Source organism: Aythya fuligula, chromosome 8 (assembly GCF_009819795.1).
Source record: "Aythya fuligula isolate bAytFul2 chromosome 8, bAytFul2.pri, whole genome shotgun sequence".
NCBI classification, from domain to species: domain Eukaryota; kingdom Metazoa; phylum Chordata; class Aves; order Anseriformes; family Anatidae; genus Aythya; species Aythya fuligula.
Window position 1 is genome coordinate 25,058,016 of NC_045566.1, and position 16,654 is coordinate 25,074,669.

At 37.0% G+C, this 16,654-nt stretch overlaps 1 protein-coding gene across 1 annotated transcript in view; it reads right to left on the bottom strand.

The window, feature by feature from the left end:
- ASPM (assembly factor for spindle microtubules) overlaps window positions 1–16,282 on the bottom strand; it is a 29,773-nt gene extending 13,491 nt beyond the window's left edge. The window contains 19 exon segments of the mRNA XM_032192299.1: window positions 385–579; window positions 1,961–2,089; window positions 2,177–2,313; window positions 2,400–2,613; window positions 3,499–3,717; window positions 4,492–4,577; window positions 4,656–4,801; window positions 4,902–5,077; window positions 5,608–5,738; window positions 5,817–5,958; window positions 6,493–6,560; window positions 6,717–6,962; window positions 8,091–8,237; window positions 9,035–9,136; window positions 11,120–11,741; window positions 11,743–12,483; window positions 13,200–13,343; window positions 14,134–14,577; window positions 16,244–16,282. Of these exon segments, the coding sequence (XP_032048190.1) occupies window positions 385–579; window positions 1,961–2,089; window positions 2,177–2,313; window positions 2,400–2,613; window positions 3,499–3,717; window positions 4,492–4,577; window positions 4,656–4,801; window positions 4,902–5,077; window positions 5,608–5,738; window positions 5,817–5,958; window positions 6,493–6,560; window positions 6,717–6,962; window positions 8,091–8,237; window positions 9,035–9,136; window positions 11,120–11,741; window positions 11,743–12,483; window positions 13,200–13,343; window positions 14,134–14,577; window positions 16,244–16,282 (4,128 nt within the window).
- Window positions 16,283–16,654: the final 372 nt, after the last annotated feature.

Consider the following 16,654-nt stretch of genomic DNA (forward strand, 5'->3'; position numbering starts at 1 on the left):
AGCTTTACACAAAATTTGATCACGTATCACTGCTCCAGTAAACGCTCCATGATTCTCCATGACAAGGCATTTCGACAGGTGTTCACAGTACAAGCGACCTGCTCTCTTCAACAGCCGACAGACGATTTTTCCCAGCGTTCCCAATATACTCCTCCACCGATCCTGCGTGCGCAGACCGCCTCTCGTCTGCCCATTCACCCAGGAAAAAGCCAGTCCTACTACTTTCAGAACAGACCATGTATGTTCTCGTGAAAACATCTGCTGCTGTAAGCAGAACAAATGACCCTGAGCCGTCCTTTTTCTTATAGGTTTCAGAGAGTTTTCTTTGAATCTCACTTTATATCATATTACCTTGATGTGTAATCTCATTTTATATCATATTACCTTAATTACTGTGGCAGATTTACTTCTGATTTCCTCCAGTTTTGTGTTTTTTAGTTTTAAAAACTTCATCCTGGCTAAGTATCTTCTCCAGTGCTTCTGGATTAACACTGCTGCATTGTTTTTCCTCAAGATACGTCGATGAGACAAGAAGTTTACTGCATGTTTTTGAATTATCCGAGCAGCTCTGTCTCTTTCCTACAAAGAGTCAATTTCCACTGAACAGTTAGGATTTGCAATTTCCACCCATATTTTGATGTATTAGAATGACTATCTAAAGCAATCTTATAAAAATTAGGCTTGTTGATAACACAGCTTTTCTTTATTCTATGGCAAGAACTTTTCTTAAACAGAAAACGTTTAATTCAGCATTAAGTTTTTTGTAAAAGTGTGGTATCACCTAAATCTGCATCTTCCCACCTTGATAGTTCTTGTTGCTCTATTTTTTTTTAGCACTCCTAAGTAAACCTTTTTTAAAGCTCAATTTTAGTTCTCATTCATAAGAGTTTAAGATATCCATATTAACTGACGTACCAGCGTTTTCCAGCTATACTGAAATAACCCGAGTACAAAGACAGTCACACTGGATCATGTCCATCCAGCCCAGATTTTTGTTTACATCTATCCGTGTTTTCATAATAACCAAAAGGTCATAGTAACAGACTGATAAACATCAGGGCAACAGGAAAAAGCAACTTACAGAGGTAATACTTCGGTAAGTAGCTCGTCTTGTCAGATCCCTACTAGTAGACTATCCACATGGTAACATGGCAGAGCATACTTGAGCACATTGCAAGATTAAATTCAAAATAATGTCTGCAAAGCTTATGTGTTTTCTTTGACATCTCCCTCAAGCACCTTTGCTATTCACTATTGAAAAACAGTTATAAAGGAAATGTTTTATCATTAAGGCTGTACACTTTTAATAAAAAAAAAAAAAAAAGAAATTTGAGATAAAAAATCCCCCCTTTATTCCACAGATTCTCAAAATATTTCACTTGAACACTGCTTGAGTTTCTAAAACATCTCAGATACAGTGATGGTGTTTATCAGCCTTAATGGTGTCATAGTTTTAAAGCCATCACAAGATCTGACATAACTACCAAAAAAAGTAAGAAAGAAAATACCATGCAACTTGACTCAAAACACTTTGGTGAAGTTCAGCATCTACACAAAAATATTAAATCCATGTGCAGGTTTAATTTTACAAACTACAAAGAGATATTAATAGGAATCAAAAAAGAACAACTCTTTGTTTCAAGGAAGCAGTGCAACAGTTTCATATTTGACTTGGAAAAAGGGTTTGAGGGGTGCCACACTTTAGTTAGAAACTAAAGACTATTGTACTTCAGGGTTTCTTTTAAAGAATAATCCCCTTTAAACAAAAGTAACTACCTTAGAGTAGTCTTAAATTTAGTAATTACCAAGAAGCCTATACATGTACATTTGGATAATAGTGGTGCTAAAATTAAATGTCAATATTATTCTAATAAACCTGTATACTCCAAACAATGAAGTTATATTCTTTATTTAGTTTTTCTCAAAGTAGGAGCCACGAGATTGCAGAAGCAAAGAGTACCTGAGAAAGTTTCAGTTCCTTTTTCAGCCTGTATTTCCTCCAAGCAGACTGAATTAATCGAGCAGCTCGAGTTTCTTGCCGAAGATCTAGAAGCCTCGAACACAGAAATGATAGGTAGGTAATAACAACCTATTTAAACACAGAAAGCAGCAAGTTAAGGACTACACACAGGACAGCAGGACACATTTACTTCAACTCTAAAGGCAGCTATCTCACCTTCTCATCAGGAATTGTATTTGACATGTCTGAGTGATGAATCATTGCTGGTATGCCACCTAGGTCAGAAACTGCAGTACTGATCAGCTGAAAGTTCTTCTTTTCATTGTCCAACAATTCCTTGTACATGACTGAGGCTTTGCAAAGAAAAAATATTTGTCAGATCAGATTGGATACAAGAGAAATAGATTTAACATGAGTTTTCGTGTATTAAATAACTTACTTTGGTCAAATGTTCCTTCCATAACATTTAGAGAAGTATCAGACTCTGAGGATGAGGAGGATAAGTTTAGTCCCACCATATGAGTTCTTGAGCACTCTACTGTTTGAGTTGTACGTTGACACACAGCTTCCAAAGGCACGTAACATGGATGATAATGATGAATTAAATGACACAGTACTCTACCATCTGAGAAACAGACTGTGAAATTCTCCACCTGTTTAATACAATACAGTAAGTTACAAGTTCCTTGAATTTTTGGTAACAGTTAATCGGTATAAACTGGATATAGAATTTTTCATCTTGCACCTTTGAAAATGACCAAGTATGAATTCTGCAAATTTATTTTAGACAAAGAGAAAAAGTTACAAAATCAGTGCTTCCTTTGAACATTCACTGTACATTGGCACGTAGCTGTAAGAAATCTGCAACACAGGTGTGAACCACTATACAGTGAATCTTCAAGAGAGAGACTTAAGAAACCCAACAGAAAGCGGTATTTCTATTGAAGGATCCCCAGGAAACTTCTAGAGATAGCTTTTAAGGTCTTCAGTGCAGAAATAAGGTCTGAACTTGCATTAGTTTCAAATGTTCTATTTTGCCCTTCAGGAAAAACTATCAAGTGTGACAGTACTCTGATCAGAGTCAAGTCTGAACAGGGCCTCTCTTCTTAAGAGGGAACAACCAACAACACAACCCTTTTGAATAAACACCTCTGATGAAAAGAATCCTCCTTAGCCTAAACATTAGTTTAATGCTCACAGTTCCTACTAATGGTGAAAATTTTATGTGCAAATCTGTTTAGGATGAATATCAATTGAAAAAAAAAAACAAAAACAAAAAACTATAAACCACCTCCAACTAGAACCCCAACTATATTTTTAAAAGGCATTTTTATACATGAGACTAGCTAGAAGGGGAAATCCTTTTACTCAAATTTGTCTTCTGCAGGTACATCCACAGTAAGATGATTAATCCAAATCAGATTAAATAAAGTTGAGAAGAATGTAGGAATGTTTAAAACTAATTACCATTGGCTGTTAATACACATGAAAGAATTTGAAATTGAAGAATTGTGCTCTTTAAAGAGTAAGCATTTTACCTTTATATTGTAAAATCCACAAACAGCGTTAACCCATGCCATCAGCAGCTTCACGTTTTCACTGTAATTCTGAGGTAAGGAGTTACGACTGTTATCTTCTTGTATTCTACAACAATTTGAAAAAAGTTTGAGAGTGCCCAGTTGTGTTTTTATCTTATGTGCATTCCTTAAAAACATGATTTCTTCTTTTAACTGTTCCACGTTAAGAAGAACATCCACCTATTAGGAAGAAAAAAAAAAAGATTTTATTTTGCTATGCATGGTAGCAGATGAATGTATAAGTTTTATATATAGCATTTTAAAGAGAAACCACTCTCACTATCTGCCACACTGAATCAGTAGTGGTAATCTAGATTTGCCAGCATAGGTGGCAGTGGCAGCTACCAACTGCTTGAAATAAAGAACTTAAACCCACACTCTCACTGTTTTGTGGGAAACTGTTAAAGACCAGCTTACCGAACATTTATTCAAATTTACTGTTTTGAGATAATTGGAAAAAAGTTAAAAAGATACAGCTTCAGTATAGATAAAACAAAAAGATATAGTAAAAAAGATGGACCTTACTCTATATTTGTCTGTCAGAGTGACCTCACAAGCTGATTCGAAATTTGATTTCCCACATTCCCTTTTCAGTTAGTAAGAACTTAACAGCATTTAGAGACCAACATTATTTTAGTCTAATTGTCAGTTCTGGTAGCATTAAGAACAGAAGCTCAAAAATAGTGTTTTTTTTTGTTTGTTTGTTTTCCCCCTCCAAAAGCTTTTATGAAGGTATACAAAAAAGAGCATAATTAAAAGGTTAAGATGTACTGTTAAGAATGTCATGTAATGTTTGCACTGCACTTCAAACATACAAAGTAGATTGTTCCACAATTTAAAATTAGATTAGTAGAAGCCTTCACAGACAACAAATAATTGCTGAAGCGCTAATGTTTTCCATTATCTTTCACTTGTAATTAGTAAGAAATGAAAAAAAAAGTAATCGAGTAGTACCTGGAAAGCAAAGACAATTTTCCACAGCAGTGCTAATGTTCGTTCTCTGTGTCTGTCCACAATATCCCTACAGTCAATTGAAGCGCCTATTAAATAAAACAAAGAAATGAAATGTGTGCTAGTCCTACAATGGGCTTAGAATAACTCCGATTTCTAGGCCTTACCACTCTCATCCTCCAAGTGAATTCCTCGCTCTTTAAGGACATTAAGAACAATATCAACATTATGCATCTTCTGTAGACGACTTATTGCAGGAACTCTCAACTGTTTTGAAAGACTCCAGTCTTTGGTGAGAAGTTCCATTGCTCTCCTAAAAAAGGGAACGTCACAGTTTAATAGCTTAGCTAAGCTCGTATTAAGTATTATATAAAAGAAAATGAATAGTTCAAAATAATTCTTTATCAACGCACACAAGACGAATACCACATTGTAAGTCCACAGCCAGATTTGTTACAGCAAAATCAAATTCATCAAGTGGAGTTTGAATATGGCTGACACGTAGTCCCAGGAAACCAAGATGACGGGAAAGGTCACCTTCACCACTCAGGAAGCCTCGAGAAATTGCCAGCAGAATGCCTTTACTTGTCTTAAAACAAACAAACAAACAAACACACACCTTAAATACTAATATTTAAAAAAAAAATAATCACAGTCTGTCTACACAGTATATAATGAACTAAAGGAAATTTTATTTCAGCATAGCAAAGATTTGTTAATCAAAGAGTTTCTATGACAGATGTTGCATCATCTCTTATTACAGCAGAACAAGAGAAGACAAGAAAAAAGCCTGGACTTACTTGGAGTTTAAGATCAGCTGCAGTATGCTACAGTGATATTTAAAAATATTGCAGAAGCTTAACTTCAGAGAGGAAAGCAAGTTAATGCAACATAACGGAGTCCTTTCTACAGAACCAACACCTCAAAGATTTCTTGGGAAATTTTTTCGTAACCATGAGACCATACACTGAGAACGTTCACATAAAAACATCAACAGCCAATACTTGTTAAAGAAATGCACCTAAAGGCATAAAAAACATGCGTCCTACATTCAGTCACAGAATATTCATATTACATAGAACAATATTGGACAAAGACTTCAAATCACAGCTCTCTTACCTTGAACTCTGCATCCTTGCAAAAGAGGCAAGGGTCATGGTCAATCAGTCTGGACTGTTTGGCACAATCCAGAAAGCAAACTAACAGCAGCATTTTTTTCAGTGTAAATTTAGACAAAGCTTCTTCATGGCCTAAAAAGATAGAACCCATTAAATGTCAGTTTAAAAATTAAGTGCTACAAATAGTCTATTTTTGGAAATACCCATTACCTTCTTGATAAAGGTGAGGCACAGTGGGATGTCTATATTCTGCTGCAATATCAGGGTTCCAGAGCAAGCGATTAAGAATAAATATTGCCAAGCCCGTAACATCACTATTGCTCTCCAAAGGTATCAGTTCCCCATAAACAGTCTAATATGAAGGAAAAGGGAAAAAAGCATAACCATTAAAAATGACCCTAAACAATGTATGTATTTGTGAACATCATTTAATACTGAAATTTTGTGATAGCAAATGTTTATTAGCCTCTAAAAATCAATTTGTTCAAAATATTGACTAAAGGATAGAACCAAAGGAAATTTTAGAATATTCTGTCTCATATAAAAACATTTGATCATCTATATCTCAGGAATCAATCAATCAGTAGTTCTCTTAAGAAAGACACATTTTCCTCTAAGAGTCAAACTGTGAACTGCTCTTCTGTTATTGGTCGGGGAGTTAATTCTCACTTTCCTTGATTGAATATTTTCTTTTTTTTAATAAGGTAAATGTTTTTAAAGCAAGTCTGTTATAATAAAGAAAAAGACACATAAACTCACTATAATTAAATTGAACTTACTTGGATTAATAAAACAGAAAATATAAAGAAACCCAAAACGCTCCCTACTAGAAAGGGTGTTAGATCTCTCTAAAACTTTGATTATAGACCACATACTCTGCACTTACCTCCAGACCTATACGCAGCCACAAAGGGTTATAAGATAAGAGCCAGTTAAGGACTTTTTGTCTCTCTCCTGCAAGAGAACATCTTATAATATTATATCTAGCAAAAATTTCATGTTATAAATAATATTACTAACAATCTATTTTAGATTAAATCAACTAAGCGTATGAGTAAACTTTTTTCTACTTGCAAGTAAAGAAAGTATGCAAATTTTTATCATTCTTACCTACATCTTTCCAGAGGTGTCTGTCTCGACGAACTATCAAACGTCGAGTTTCAATCTCAACTTCCAGCTTCTTAATAGCTTTAACCATTTCTTCAGATGTAAATAAACGGCAAGCATCACGTCGTAACTTATTCAATCTACGATGGGCAGTATAGGCTTTTAGAGATGCTTCCTCTTTTGTTGGTGCTTTAGGAACACTGGTTTTATGATGGTTCTCTTCTCCCAAGATAAGAGCAGCTGCATTTACTGTTTAAATGCACACACAAAAAGTATGCCCTTAGATCTCAAACAAAAGTAGTTTTGCCCCTTCTATGTTCACAATGTTATTTTACTTCTGCGTAACAATTTTGTTCCTTGTTGAGGGATTTTTTGAAACAGCAAAAATCCCATGGCTTGCTGCAGCTGAGCAAACCAAGCTACCAGGGCAACTATGAGAAGTTCCCATGACAGTGTTCCCACATTGCCCAATTGAGGAATTTAGAGAAATATTGTTGCCAGCAGCTGGCTTTGAGGACAAAGTCTATGTGACTGCTAATCACAAGGGGGTTGTTTTCTTGCAGGTGGGGTTGTTTTCTTGTAGTTGTTTGTCTGAGTGCTTTGGACCAATACAATGATCTTGTGTGGTGTGAAACACTATCCAACCCCTGTTAAGTTCACTATAAAAGTTAGGCTATTCGGGCAATAAGATGGAGCATGATCTGACTCTACTGGTGTCTGTCGTGCTTTCGGCTGTGCTTCCTGCAACAGTTCCTCAGGAAGCTTGTCATTATATTCCTGTACCTGGCAAGACATATATTAGCCACATATTTGTTATAACAACACTTATTTCCTAAAGTAATGGGCTAATAATGGCTGGGCTGGAAATTTAGTTCTAAAATGAATTTGACAACCTTCAGAATTTTAGGTTGAAAATAGAGATAGAAGTATATTATCATCATTTTAATACAGCAGCAACTATAATGTTTCTCAGCAGGTGGGGATTCCCCACTCAACACCCACGGAGAGGTACTGCAGCCACAAGTTCCAGTGTGTATTCCTTGTTCCAATGCATCTTGCACAGCACCATCTCCAACATTAGAATTGCCTTTGGTTTAGTATACTCCATATTTTTTAGCCCAACTGCCACTGAAACCCATCACCAAATATTTGCTTTAAGCTTATCACAGTATTAAGTCAAAGGTTGAAAATGCATATAATATACAAAAAATTGAAAAAAAAAAGGATGTACTCTTACAGAAAAGCATAATGCTACACAAAGTAAAATGATGAGTTGGGGTTACTGTTAAACAAGGACCCCTATTCACTAATATGAATAAGGCACCTTATGTAACATTTAAGAATATTAAAAGATAAAGTGAAAATTCTTGTCTCTACCTTGTGAGGTGTTTGTTCTTACACTGAAGTCATCAGGGGTAAGTACAAAATTTAACCACCATGTAAAACCTCGTTGTTGCTTCTCCTTCCAACGTTCATCGTAAAACATATTTTTAGCTGCAAAAGGCATTGGGTGCCTAGGAATGACTTAAAATAAATAAATAAATAAGTCTCTCTTTCTTTGATTGCTATTTAAAGATATAAGCATTATATCATGACATGATATATTATAACATGATAAGCATTATATGCCTTATCGTGGTAAATATTAAAGTTTGATACTCTATTTAGCACTATAGCAGAAAAAAAAACAGGTCAGCTGTTGTTAAATAAATTTTAGCCACAAATCCTGCATTAAGTTATTAAAGCACTAGATCAAATACAAGAACCCATATTCTTATTATTTTTAATATCAAATATGTGTGTTTTTAATATCTAAAAATATATTTTTAAAATATGTTTTAATGCATATCTTGGATCAAAACCAAGTCCAGTTGTATTACTGCCAGGAACAACCATTTTATAAATATATTTTTCTGATCAGATCAACTTGGTATTAATATGAGTTGCAAAATAAGTATCATTTTGGCAGGTAGTTTTCTATTCTTAGGTATTCTGTTACAGTAAAATTACCAGATGTGGAAGAAGCATTTCACTGATATCCATCAGTCCCCGGGAGCACACCTGTAGTTTTTTACACTTACATGCAAAAACGGAGGAAAGGAACATTTACATTCAGCTGACTAAGTATGGCAACCAATTTTCTTATGATGCAGACACATTATGAAAGGTATATAAATTTTTCTACTAATTGTTTTTCACTGTGGGTACAACCTTCTATTTCATACTCTACTCAGTTGGGTCTCAACTACAGACAGCAGTACAGCAGTTGTGATATTCAGTTCAGTGGATATTGTTCTACTAAATACCAGAAGTCTGCCTACCTGTTTTCAATGGTTTCAAAAATGTCAGGTGAGACTGAGCCAATCCAGCAACGGGTTTATTAATTTTGTTGGCAGTTTTTGATGCTCCCTGACGGGAAGAACCTACAAGTATTAAAACACATCAGTGATGCAGATGTCAGTGAAAGTTAACATATTAAGGTTCATATCACTTGTACAGCAAAGAACTGGAGTGATTCCCTATAAACCCCCTTCAACATACTTGCGATCCCTTGATGATGGAAACATTTAAGCAGTTTGTCTACAATACACATGGGAAAAACAGTTAAGAGCAAATAAGGACTATTGTATTCCCTGGTTCTTCCACTACACGTACTCAAATACTGCACCCTGGTCTCAGCCAAGCAAGGAACAGAACATGTTAACACACAACATGCGTAAAAAAAGTGGTCCCCTTCATTTTGAGGTTTTTAGATTTATTATCATATCCTAGAACACAAAGCTAATATAATTGGTAGAAATATTTATTAGGATATGTGAAATTGGGTATTCTGTGAACATCTGGGTAAAATGCATGGCTTTTTGGAGCTTGATTGACCTCTTCCTCCAGTTAGATTGCATGCTACATTGATGTTCATTTTATAGCAGCCTGAGCGTATTACCTTAGGCATCAAGGTATTAGCTGATAAGTTTTATCTACCACCTAGTGGTAGAAGGACTTAAAACACAGGTAAAAAATAGATACACACTTTCTAATTCTCAACACACGAAAACATATATTTAATGCAAACACTTTATGCTGACATCAAATGAAGACTAAAAAATGCATGCTTTTGCAAATGGTCAGTGGTTGCTGTCTGATACCCACTAACAAGATGCTATTTCAGATGAAAAAAATATAAGAGATCATAAATTACAGGTTGCACTCATGCTTAGCTTTTTTCATGCTTATTCCAGTCTCTCACACAAATCTAATAGCTTTTTAATAATGTTTTGATTGCTTTTAAGTTGGATTTCAGGTGGATTACCCTAAGGATGGATATTTCAAAGCTAACTTTCAGGCTTCACAAAGAAAAATCACATTCCACTACTACAAGCAGCACCTACTGCATTGCCTCCAAAAGCAATTAAAATACCAAGACATTTTTTGGAAGAAAAATTGCTACAAATAGAGTATAATTCAAAGCTGTTATCATTTTTGCATTTTACAGCCAGGATCAAGAGACACCTAAGAAATGTTAGGCTCTCAGAATACTTTCCTGTCCAGTCCACATACAAATGGAGGAACAGAAATAATCTGGTATATAATACCGCTTTTCCTGGTGGACACAGACCTAGTGAGTTTTTATGTACACTGTCTTAAAAAGCCTGAACTCAAGGCTGAAAATCAAATCTAGATAGAATACATCATCTGAAGAAAGCAGCACATGCTATTTTAATCTGAAAGCTGTAATAATTTTTCCTGGTAGTTATATTGCAGGGATTGCATGAAGATTCAGCAAACAGAGTGCTTCCTTCAGTTAGTGACACACATTCTTCTTGTATTCCAAAGCACAATTGGGAGTGGAACATTTTGAAACCCAAAGAATGTTGAAATACAAGAAGTCAACTTACTTTGTTGCTTGAAGGTCAAAACATCAGCAAATTGTAAAGACAGAAAGATCTACACAAGGCTGATACCAGACTAATTATTAAAAAAAAAAAAAAACAAAAAACAGGCAGCATGAATGAGACTCAGAAACAACATATTTGAAAATACACAACAACAGCTATGAATTCAAATATGCACAATGGTAAATGTACACATGACAGAAATCACTTGTAAAGTGATCAAGTTTCCTGCAAATTTGAATTACTCTGCCCAGGAACTGACAGATACTTTTCCTGTTGCTGTCATTGCCAAGGTTTACAAAAGAATCGAATAAATTTTAAGCCAATTACATAACCAAAACTCTGATCTAGTTTTCAACCTTGTAAAATGCAGGTAATATCTAAAAAAGAAAATGCAAAAACCCCTATTTCAGTGAGATAAAATATCCTTGACTGCTGCTAGACAGTTCAGTTTGCTATACAAATTTCATAATCAAAAGCATGTTTCCAAAAGGTGTAAATGAAGATACTACTCACCAGCTTTCTTTTTCAGCCCTACTCTCCCTTGGTTTGTAGGCTTGAAGGCCGATGTTGTCACAGCAGTATGTGTTTTATTTTTATTGTACATGCTAGTTAGAGTTCTTTTTCTTTCCACTTCTTCCACATACACTGGGCCTGTAACTCTATTTTTTTCTATATTTATTTCGCTTTTCCTCTTACGACTCAAAGAAGTTGATCCAGTAGTAGGCTGTGAACTTATTTTTTCATTGTGACACTTATTTCCAGCTGAAACTGGATCTGTAACTGGAAGGTGTTTCGATATTTCTACCTTTGTATATACAGGCACCACATTTTCACAATCCTTTATTGCTCTATTAAGGCATTTTTTAGATTTTGGCTGGAGAGTTTCCATTCTTCTTCCTTCACCAGCATCAGGCTTCTTTTTGATGACTGTGACAGAAAGAACTGATCGCTTTTTTGTTTGCTCTGCCTGAGAATTGGATGTCTGGAGCTCCTCTGTAGAAGGAAATTTTGACTGATTTTCTTTGGGTTTGCTATAATGAAGTACCTCTGATTCTACGTTGTGTGTCTCAAAGGCTTCATTTAACATGTAGTTTACGTGGACTTGTGTTTTTGTCTCTCTGTCTCCATTTTTTTTTCCATTTTGGGGGCAAAAATCTCTTCACGACATAAGTTCCCATAGCAGAAGATATTAAAGCCGTCTCAGGTTTAGGAGTCTTTGGTTGTACATATGCTAAGCTGTCTTTCACAAACTGATCAGGTGACAGAATTGGAACACACTGCTCTATTGTATCTACATCAACATGATGATAGTCATTCACAAAAGAATCTGGACTTAAAATTCTCCTTGTACTTAAAATGGGCACAGATGCCGAATGTTCTGGAATGCAAACATGTGAGATTTTACAATTAAGAATTGCTTCATTATTTGAATTTAGTGGTTTTTCTAATCCAGTAAAATTGTATGCACTTTCAGATTTCAATTCATCATGGTTATCAACAGATTTCTTGATATTATAGAAGTCTATTTCAGGCAATAACTCCTCACGTACAGCAGAAGCAATATCTGAGAAAGTAGTAGATCTTCTCATTGAAAGTGGCGTGTAAGCAGTATTAGGACATGGCTGTAGCACAGGTGAAATCGGAGATAAAGGCAATTTATTTTCTGAGCCAGCAAGAGAGTCATTTCCCGGGGATGTACTGTTTTCCACTATGTTCTGATTTTCACATGACTGAAGTGGGCTCCTTAGTCTCTCTATCTTCTGAGAAACTTCAAAGGTTTCATTAACATGTTTAACTTCTGAATTTCTTTTTTTAACTTTTATTGACGCCGATGTTTCTGCAATGTTGTTCTTTTTCATAGTTTCCCAGAGACTCTTCTGAAAAGGACCCATAAAGAAAGCTTAGTATGCTTTCTACATACATTTGTGTAGAAGCAAACATTATATATAGGATTATATAATAATATTAAATATATATAATAATATTATACATATTGTATTATACACTATATACAATAATATATATAGGAATATTATTACATATATAAGAATACATTCCTATATACATATATAGGAATAGGATGTCCACAGAAGCTGTGAAATCTCCCTCATTGCAAACACTCAAGGCTTGACTGGGCAATGCCTTGGATGAGGTAGTCTAAAGTTCTTCTTTCAGCAGAAGGCTGGATAAGACAATTTCCAGACACCACTTCAAATCAAAAGCTTTCTGTGATTGCCATAAACTGGAACAAATATCAAAACACATCACAGGACTAAGCATCACAATAAAATTAATACCTAGTATATCAAGAAAAGAAGGTAAAACCAATATACCTAGTCCAAAACTCACTATAACTTATTTCCATGACTGTTTGTTTTTGTGTGTGTATCAAGTTTTATTCTCTAAGCAATATAATGCACCAGTATCTATTTTCCCAGCCTGCTGGAAAAAAGTTTAAATGTAACGGACTCTCCCACAAACAACATTTATCCATTTTTAATTCTCCTGCACTGATCTTTTTAACTAATAAAAACAGTATGTTTCAACTATGCCAAAATAATAAAATTAGTTCAGACAATAAAAACATACTCACTTTTTTCTTCACAGGCTGTTCAGCAACACCTAAGAGCACAGCTTGATGCTTTATGATGCCATTAATAACAAAAGTTATCAGTTCTCTGACCTTGCCCTCTTCTAATGGTGTCCATGTTACAGAAATAGAGATGCTTTGTCCTGACTAATGGAGAGAAATAAATGTTTAATACATAGCACTTACGTAAGTTTTTCTAACATCCAAGATAGAGTATTCAAATCAAATGAAAACCAGTACACAGAAGGAATGCATATTTTGACATCATGAAGTGACAAATGATTACTAAACGTCAGCTTTACCCCAGCATATGTAAATACAAGCAGACTTAAAAAAAATAAATAAATAAACAAACAGGGAAGCCGTGGAGCCCTGGGCCAGACCTGTGTTACAGTTCTTCATCCAGTGACCTACCAGATCACTTCAGCACCCTGCTGATCTCAGTACTAACAGACCAGCTGTTGTATTTGTGGTCACACCACAGACAAATTCAAGGAGCGTGACAGCGACCTGTCTTTTGAGCATCTGAATGAGGAGTTCCGCCTCTGGGCAAGTCCATTTCACGATGACATAATCACTAATCCAGCGTGTGCTTTGGCAAGTTCTACTGCATACAACACCTAATATTTATTAATTACCACGGGAAGTAGCTACCCAAACACCACAGGGTGAGGGTCCAGCCTGCTTTTTAAGCCCCTCGTTGCGAGCAACCTGCGGGGAGCCCCCCGAGCTCCCAGGTCCCAGCCCGTCACAACTGCCCACCACAAGTCAGCACGGGCTCGATCAGTCGTGTCTAAGATTTCCTTATCCGAACCGCAAGCATTTATTCCTAATTTTCGCCCCCCTTCCCCTCCTTTTTACGACGAGTCCCCCGGCTTTCCCCTCGGGGGAGGGGACCCCGAAGCCACCTCGCTTCGCCTCGCCTCACGCCCGGTACCTGCAGTGAGAAGCGGCGGCAGCCGAGGCTGAAGCCGCGGGCGGGCGGCGGGACGCGCTCCACCACCACCTCGACATCTTCCGCGTTGGGGTTATGGATGCCCAGCAGCCGCGTGCGGGAGGCGCCGACACGCAGGCTGCCGAAACTCAGGTGGGGCGGCCGGGAGAAGTGGCTGAGCACCAGCACGGCGGGGTCCTCCTCATCTTCGGACCAGCGCCGCCTGCGAGGCTTGGCCGCGCAGTTCAGGTCCCAGGCGGCCATGGCCGGAGCCCCCCGCGGCAGCAGGAGCAGCAGCAGCGCCCTGAGCGCCAACGGCCGCGCCTCCGCCTCCGCTTCAAACCCGGCGCCTCCGCCCCCGCCTGGCTGCGCCGCCAATGGGCGCGGGGCGTTTGGTTCAAACCGCCCGGCACCGCCCTGAGGCGGTGGCGGCGGCCGGGCCCGGCCCTGCTCAAAAAAAAATACAAATAAATAAGCGTACAAATAAAGGTGGGCTCAGCTCGGTGCTGCCACCTCTTCCCCATCTCAAAGAAAAAAAAAAAAATAAGAAAATCACTTGGAGCTGTGAGATATCTTCATCTGATTCGTGTCAGTATGGCCTTCTGTCTTACACACCCTTGTATAACCACAAGTCTAAGAAAAACAGAGTGGTTAATGTATATAATTCTTGTAGAGAGCTTGAAGGGAAATGTATTTGTAGGCTTTTTCTTGAAGTCTCTGATATCTGGGGGGTTTCAGAATAACTGCTAACTATTATGACTATTGCATGGGACACAATGTAAGTCTCTGATATCTGGCCAGGAGATTAAGGAGACGGGGAGAGATGAAAAACAACTAAAAGACAAAGCTTGCAGGGGATGCTGCACAAGTCTCTGACATACAGCCAAGTTGGACAAAGGAGAAGGACAAGAGGGAGGAAGACTATGAGCCTTCAGCACAAGAGACCCCCAGAGGGACCACCGGAGACTGATACGCATGCTCCAGTAGGAGGGTTTGGATTCCGGAAACTAATTATAATAACCCTGTTTTTTTTAGAAGTAGTAATGAATATGTATTAGCCTAGGAGCATAAAAATCAGCTGCTTGATGTAACTGGTGTGCATCTTGGTGGAGCAGAGACTCCCGGCGCACCCAGTGCTGTTTGCTTACCTCTATTCCTTTAATAAATTGTGAACTTTGATTATAGTCCTATTTTGAAGACTGAGCCATTTATTACAAAGCGAAGTGTATTTTAAAATAAATTTAATTTATGAAATATTTTATAAAGTAAAATGAGACGCGCACAAACGTGACCAAGTTGCCTCATCTGTTTATCTTTCCAAGAGCATTAAAAGTTAAAGATGTACAGGCCATGGCGTTTCCACACTGTTCAAACAAAAAAAGGCAGAAATCAAAACTTTTATCAAGTAACACTGCAAGAAATCCTGTGAAGCAAGCAGTGTTAAGACAAAAGAACTTCACTTTTCCCATAACAAACAGAATTACATATTGGACTGAGTACTTCTACATTTACAGTACACTTCCTAACTTTTCCTTACAGCAAAGAATTTATCCTAAAAAGACAACTGTACTTAGAGTCTTCCATCTAAAATATCAACCTATACAGACCACATTTAAAACACAGTATTTCATATACCAGTGACAAAATATGAAGTTTATTTCACCTTATTGTTTCATTAAAAAGGACCAACATTTAAACATGATCAAAATGGTAATGGAAGATTCAAAAAAAAAAAATGCCATTATTACCATCTTTAATGCTTCAAATCCTTTTAAGCCAAAACATTTCTTATGAACTATGAAAAAGATCCTCATGGGCTTAAACACTGACTGCCGTGCACTATATTCTGCAAGTATTATTATTCAATGCATACAATGAAACAACTGATTTACTGGGAGATGATACTGGAAAAAAAGCGACTTCTTACAGTTCCTATAGTCATATGAAGAACATGCAGCCTGGAATCTAGCAGGCATGTATGCTCAGTATAGAAAAAGAGGAAAAAAAAAAAATCTTTCTGGTTAAGGGGGAAAATAATAATTCATCTGCTGTTGAGGGATTTTTGAAACAGCAAAGATCCCATGGCTTGCTGCAGCTGAGCAAACCAAGTTACCAGGATGACTATGAGAAGTTCCAGTGACAGTGTTCCCATATTGCCCAATTGAGGAATTTAGAAAAACATTGTTACCAGCAGCTGGCTTTGAGGACAAGGTCTATGTGACTGCTAATCACAAGGGGGTTGTTTTCTTGCAGGTGGGGTTTTCTTGTAGTTGTTTGTCTGAGTGCTTTTGACTAATAATCTTGTGTGAGACACTATCCACCCCTGTTAAGTTCACTATAAAAGTTAGGCTATTCGGGCAATAAAATGAAGCATGATCTGACCATACTGGCGTCTGTTGTGCTTTCGGCCGTGCTTCCTGCAACAATCTGCAACATCCTTCTCAGAATTGTAATCTTTCTTTCCATGAGTTTTTACAAATAAATTATTATTCTTATTGTAGAAACAAACTTCAGGGTCATTTAT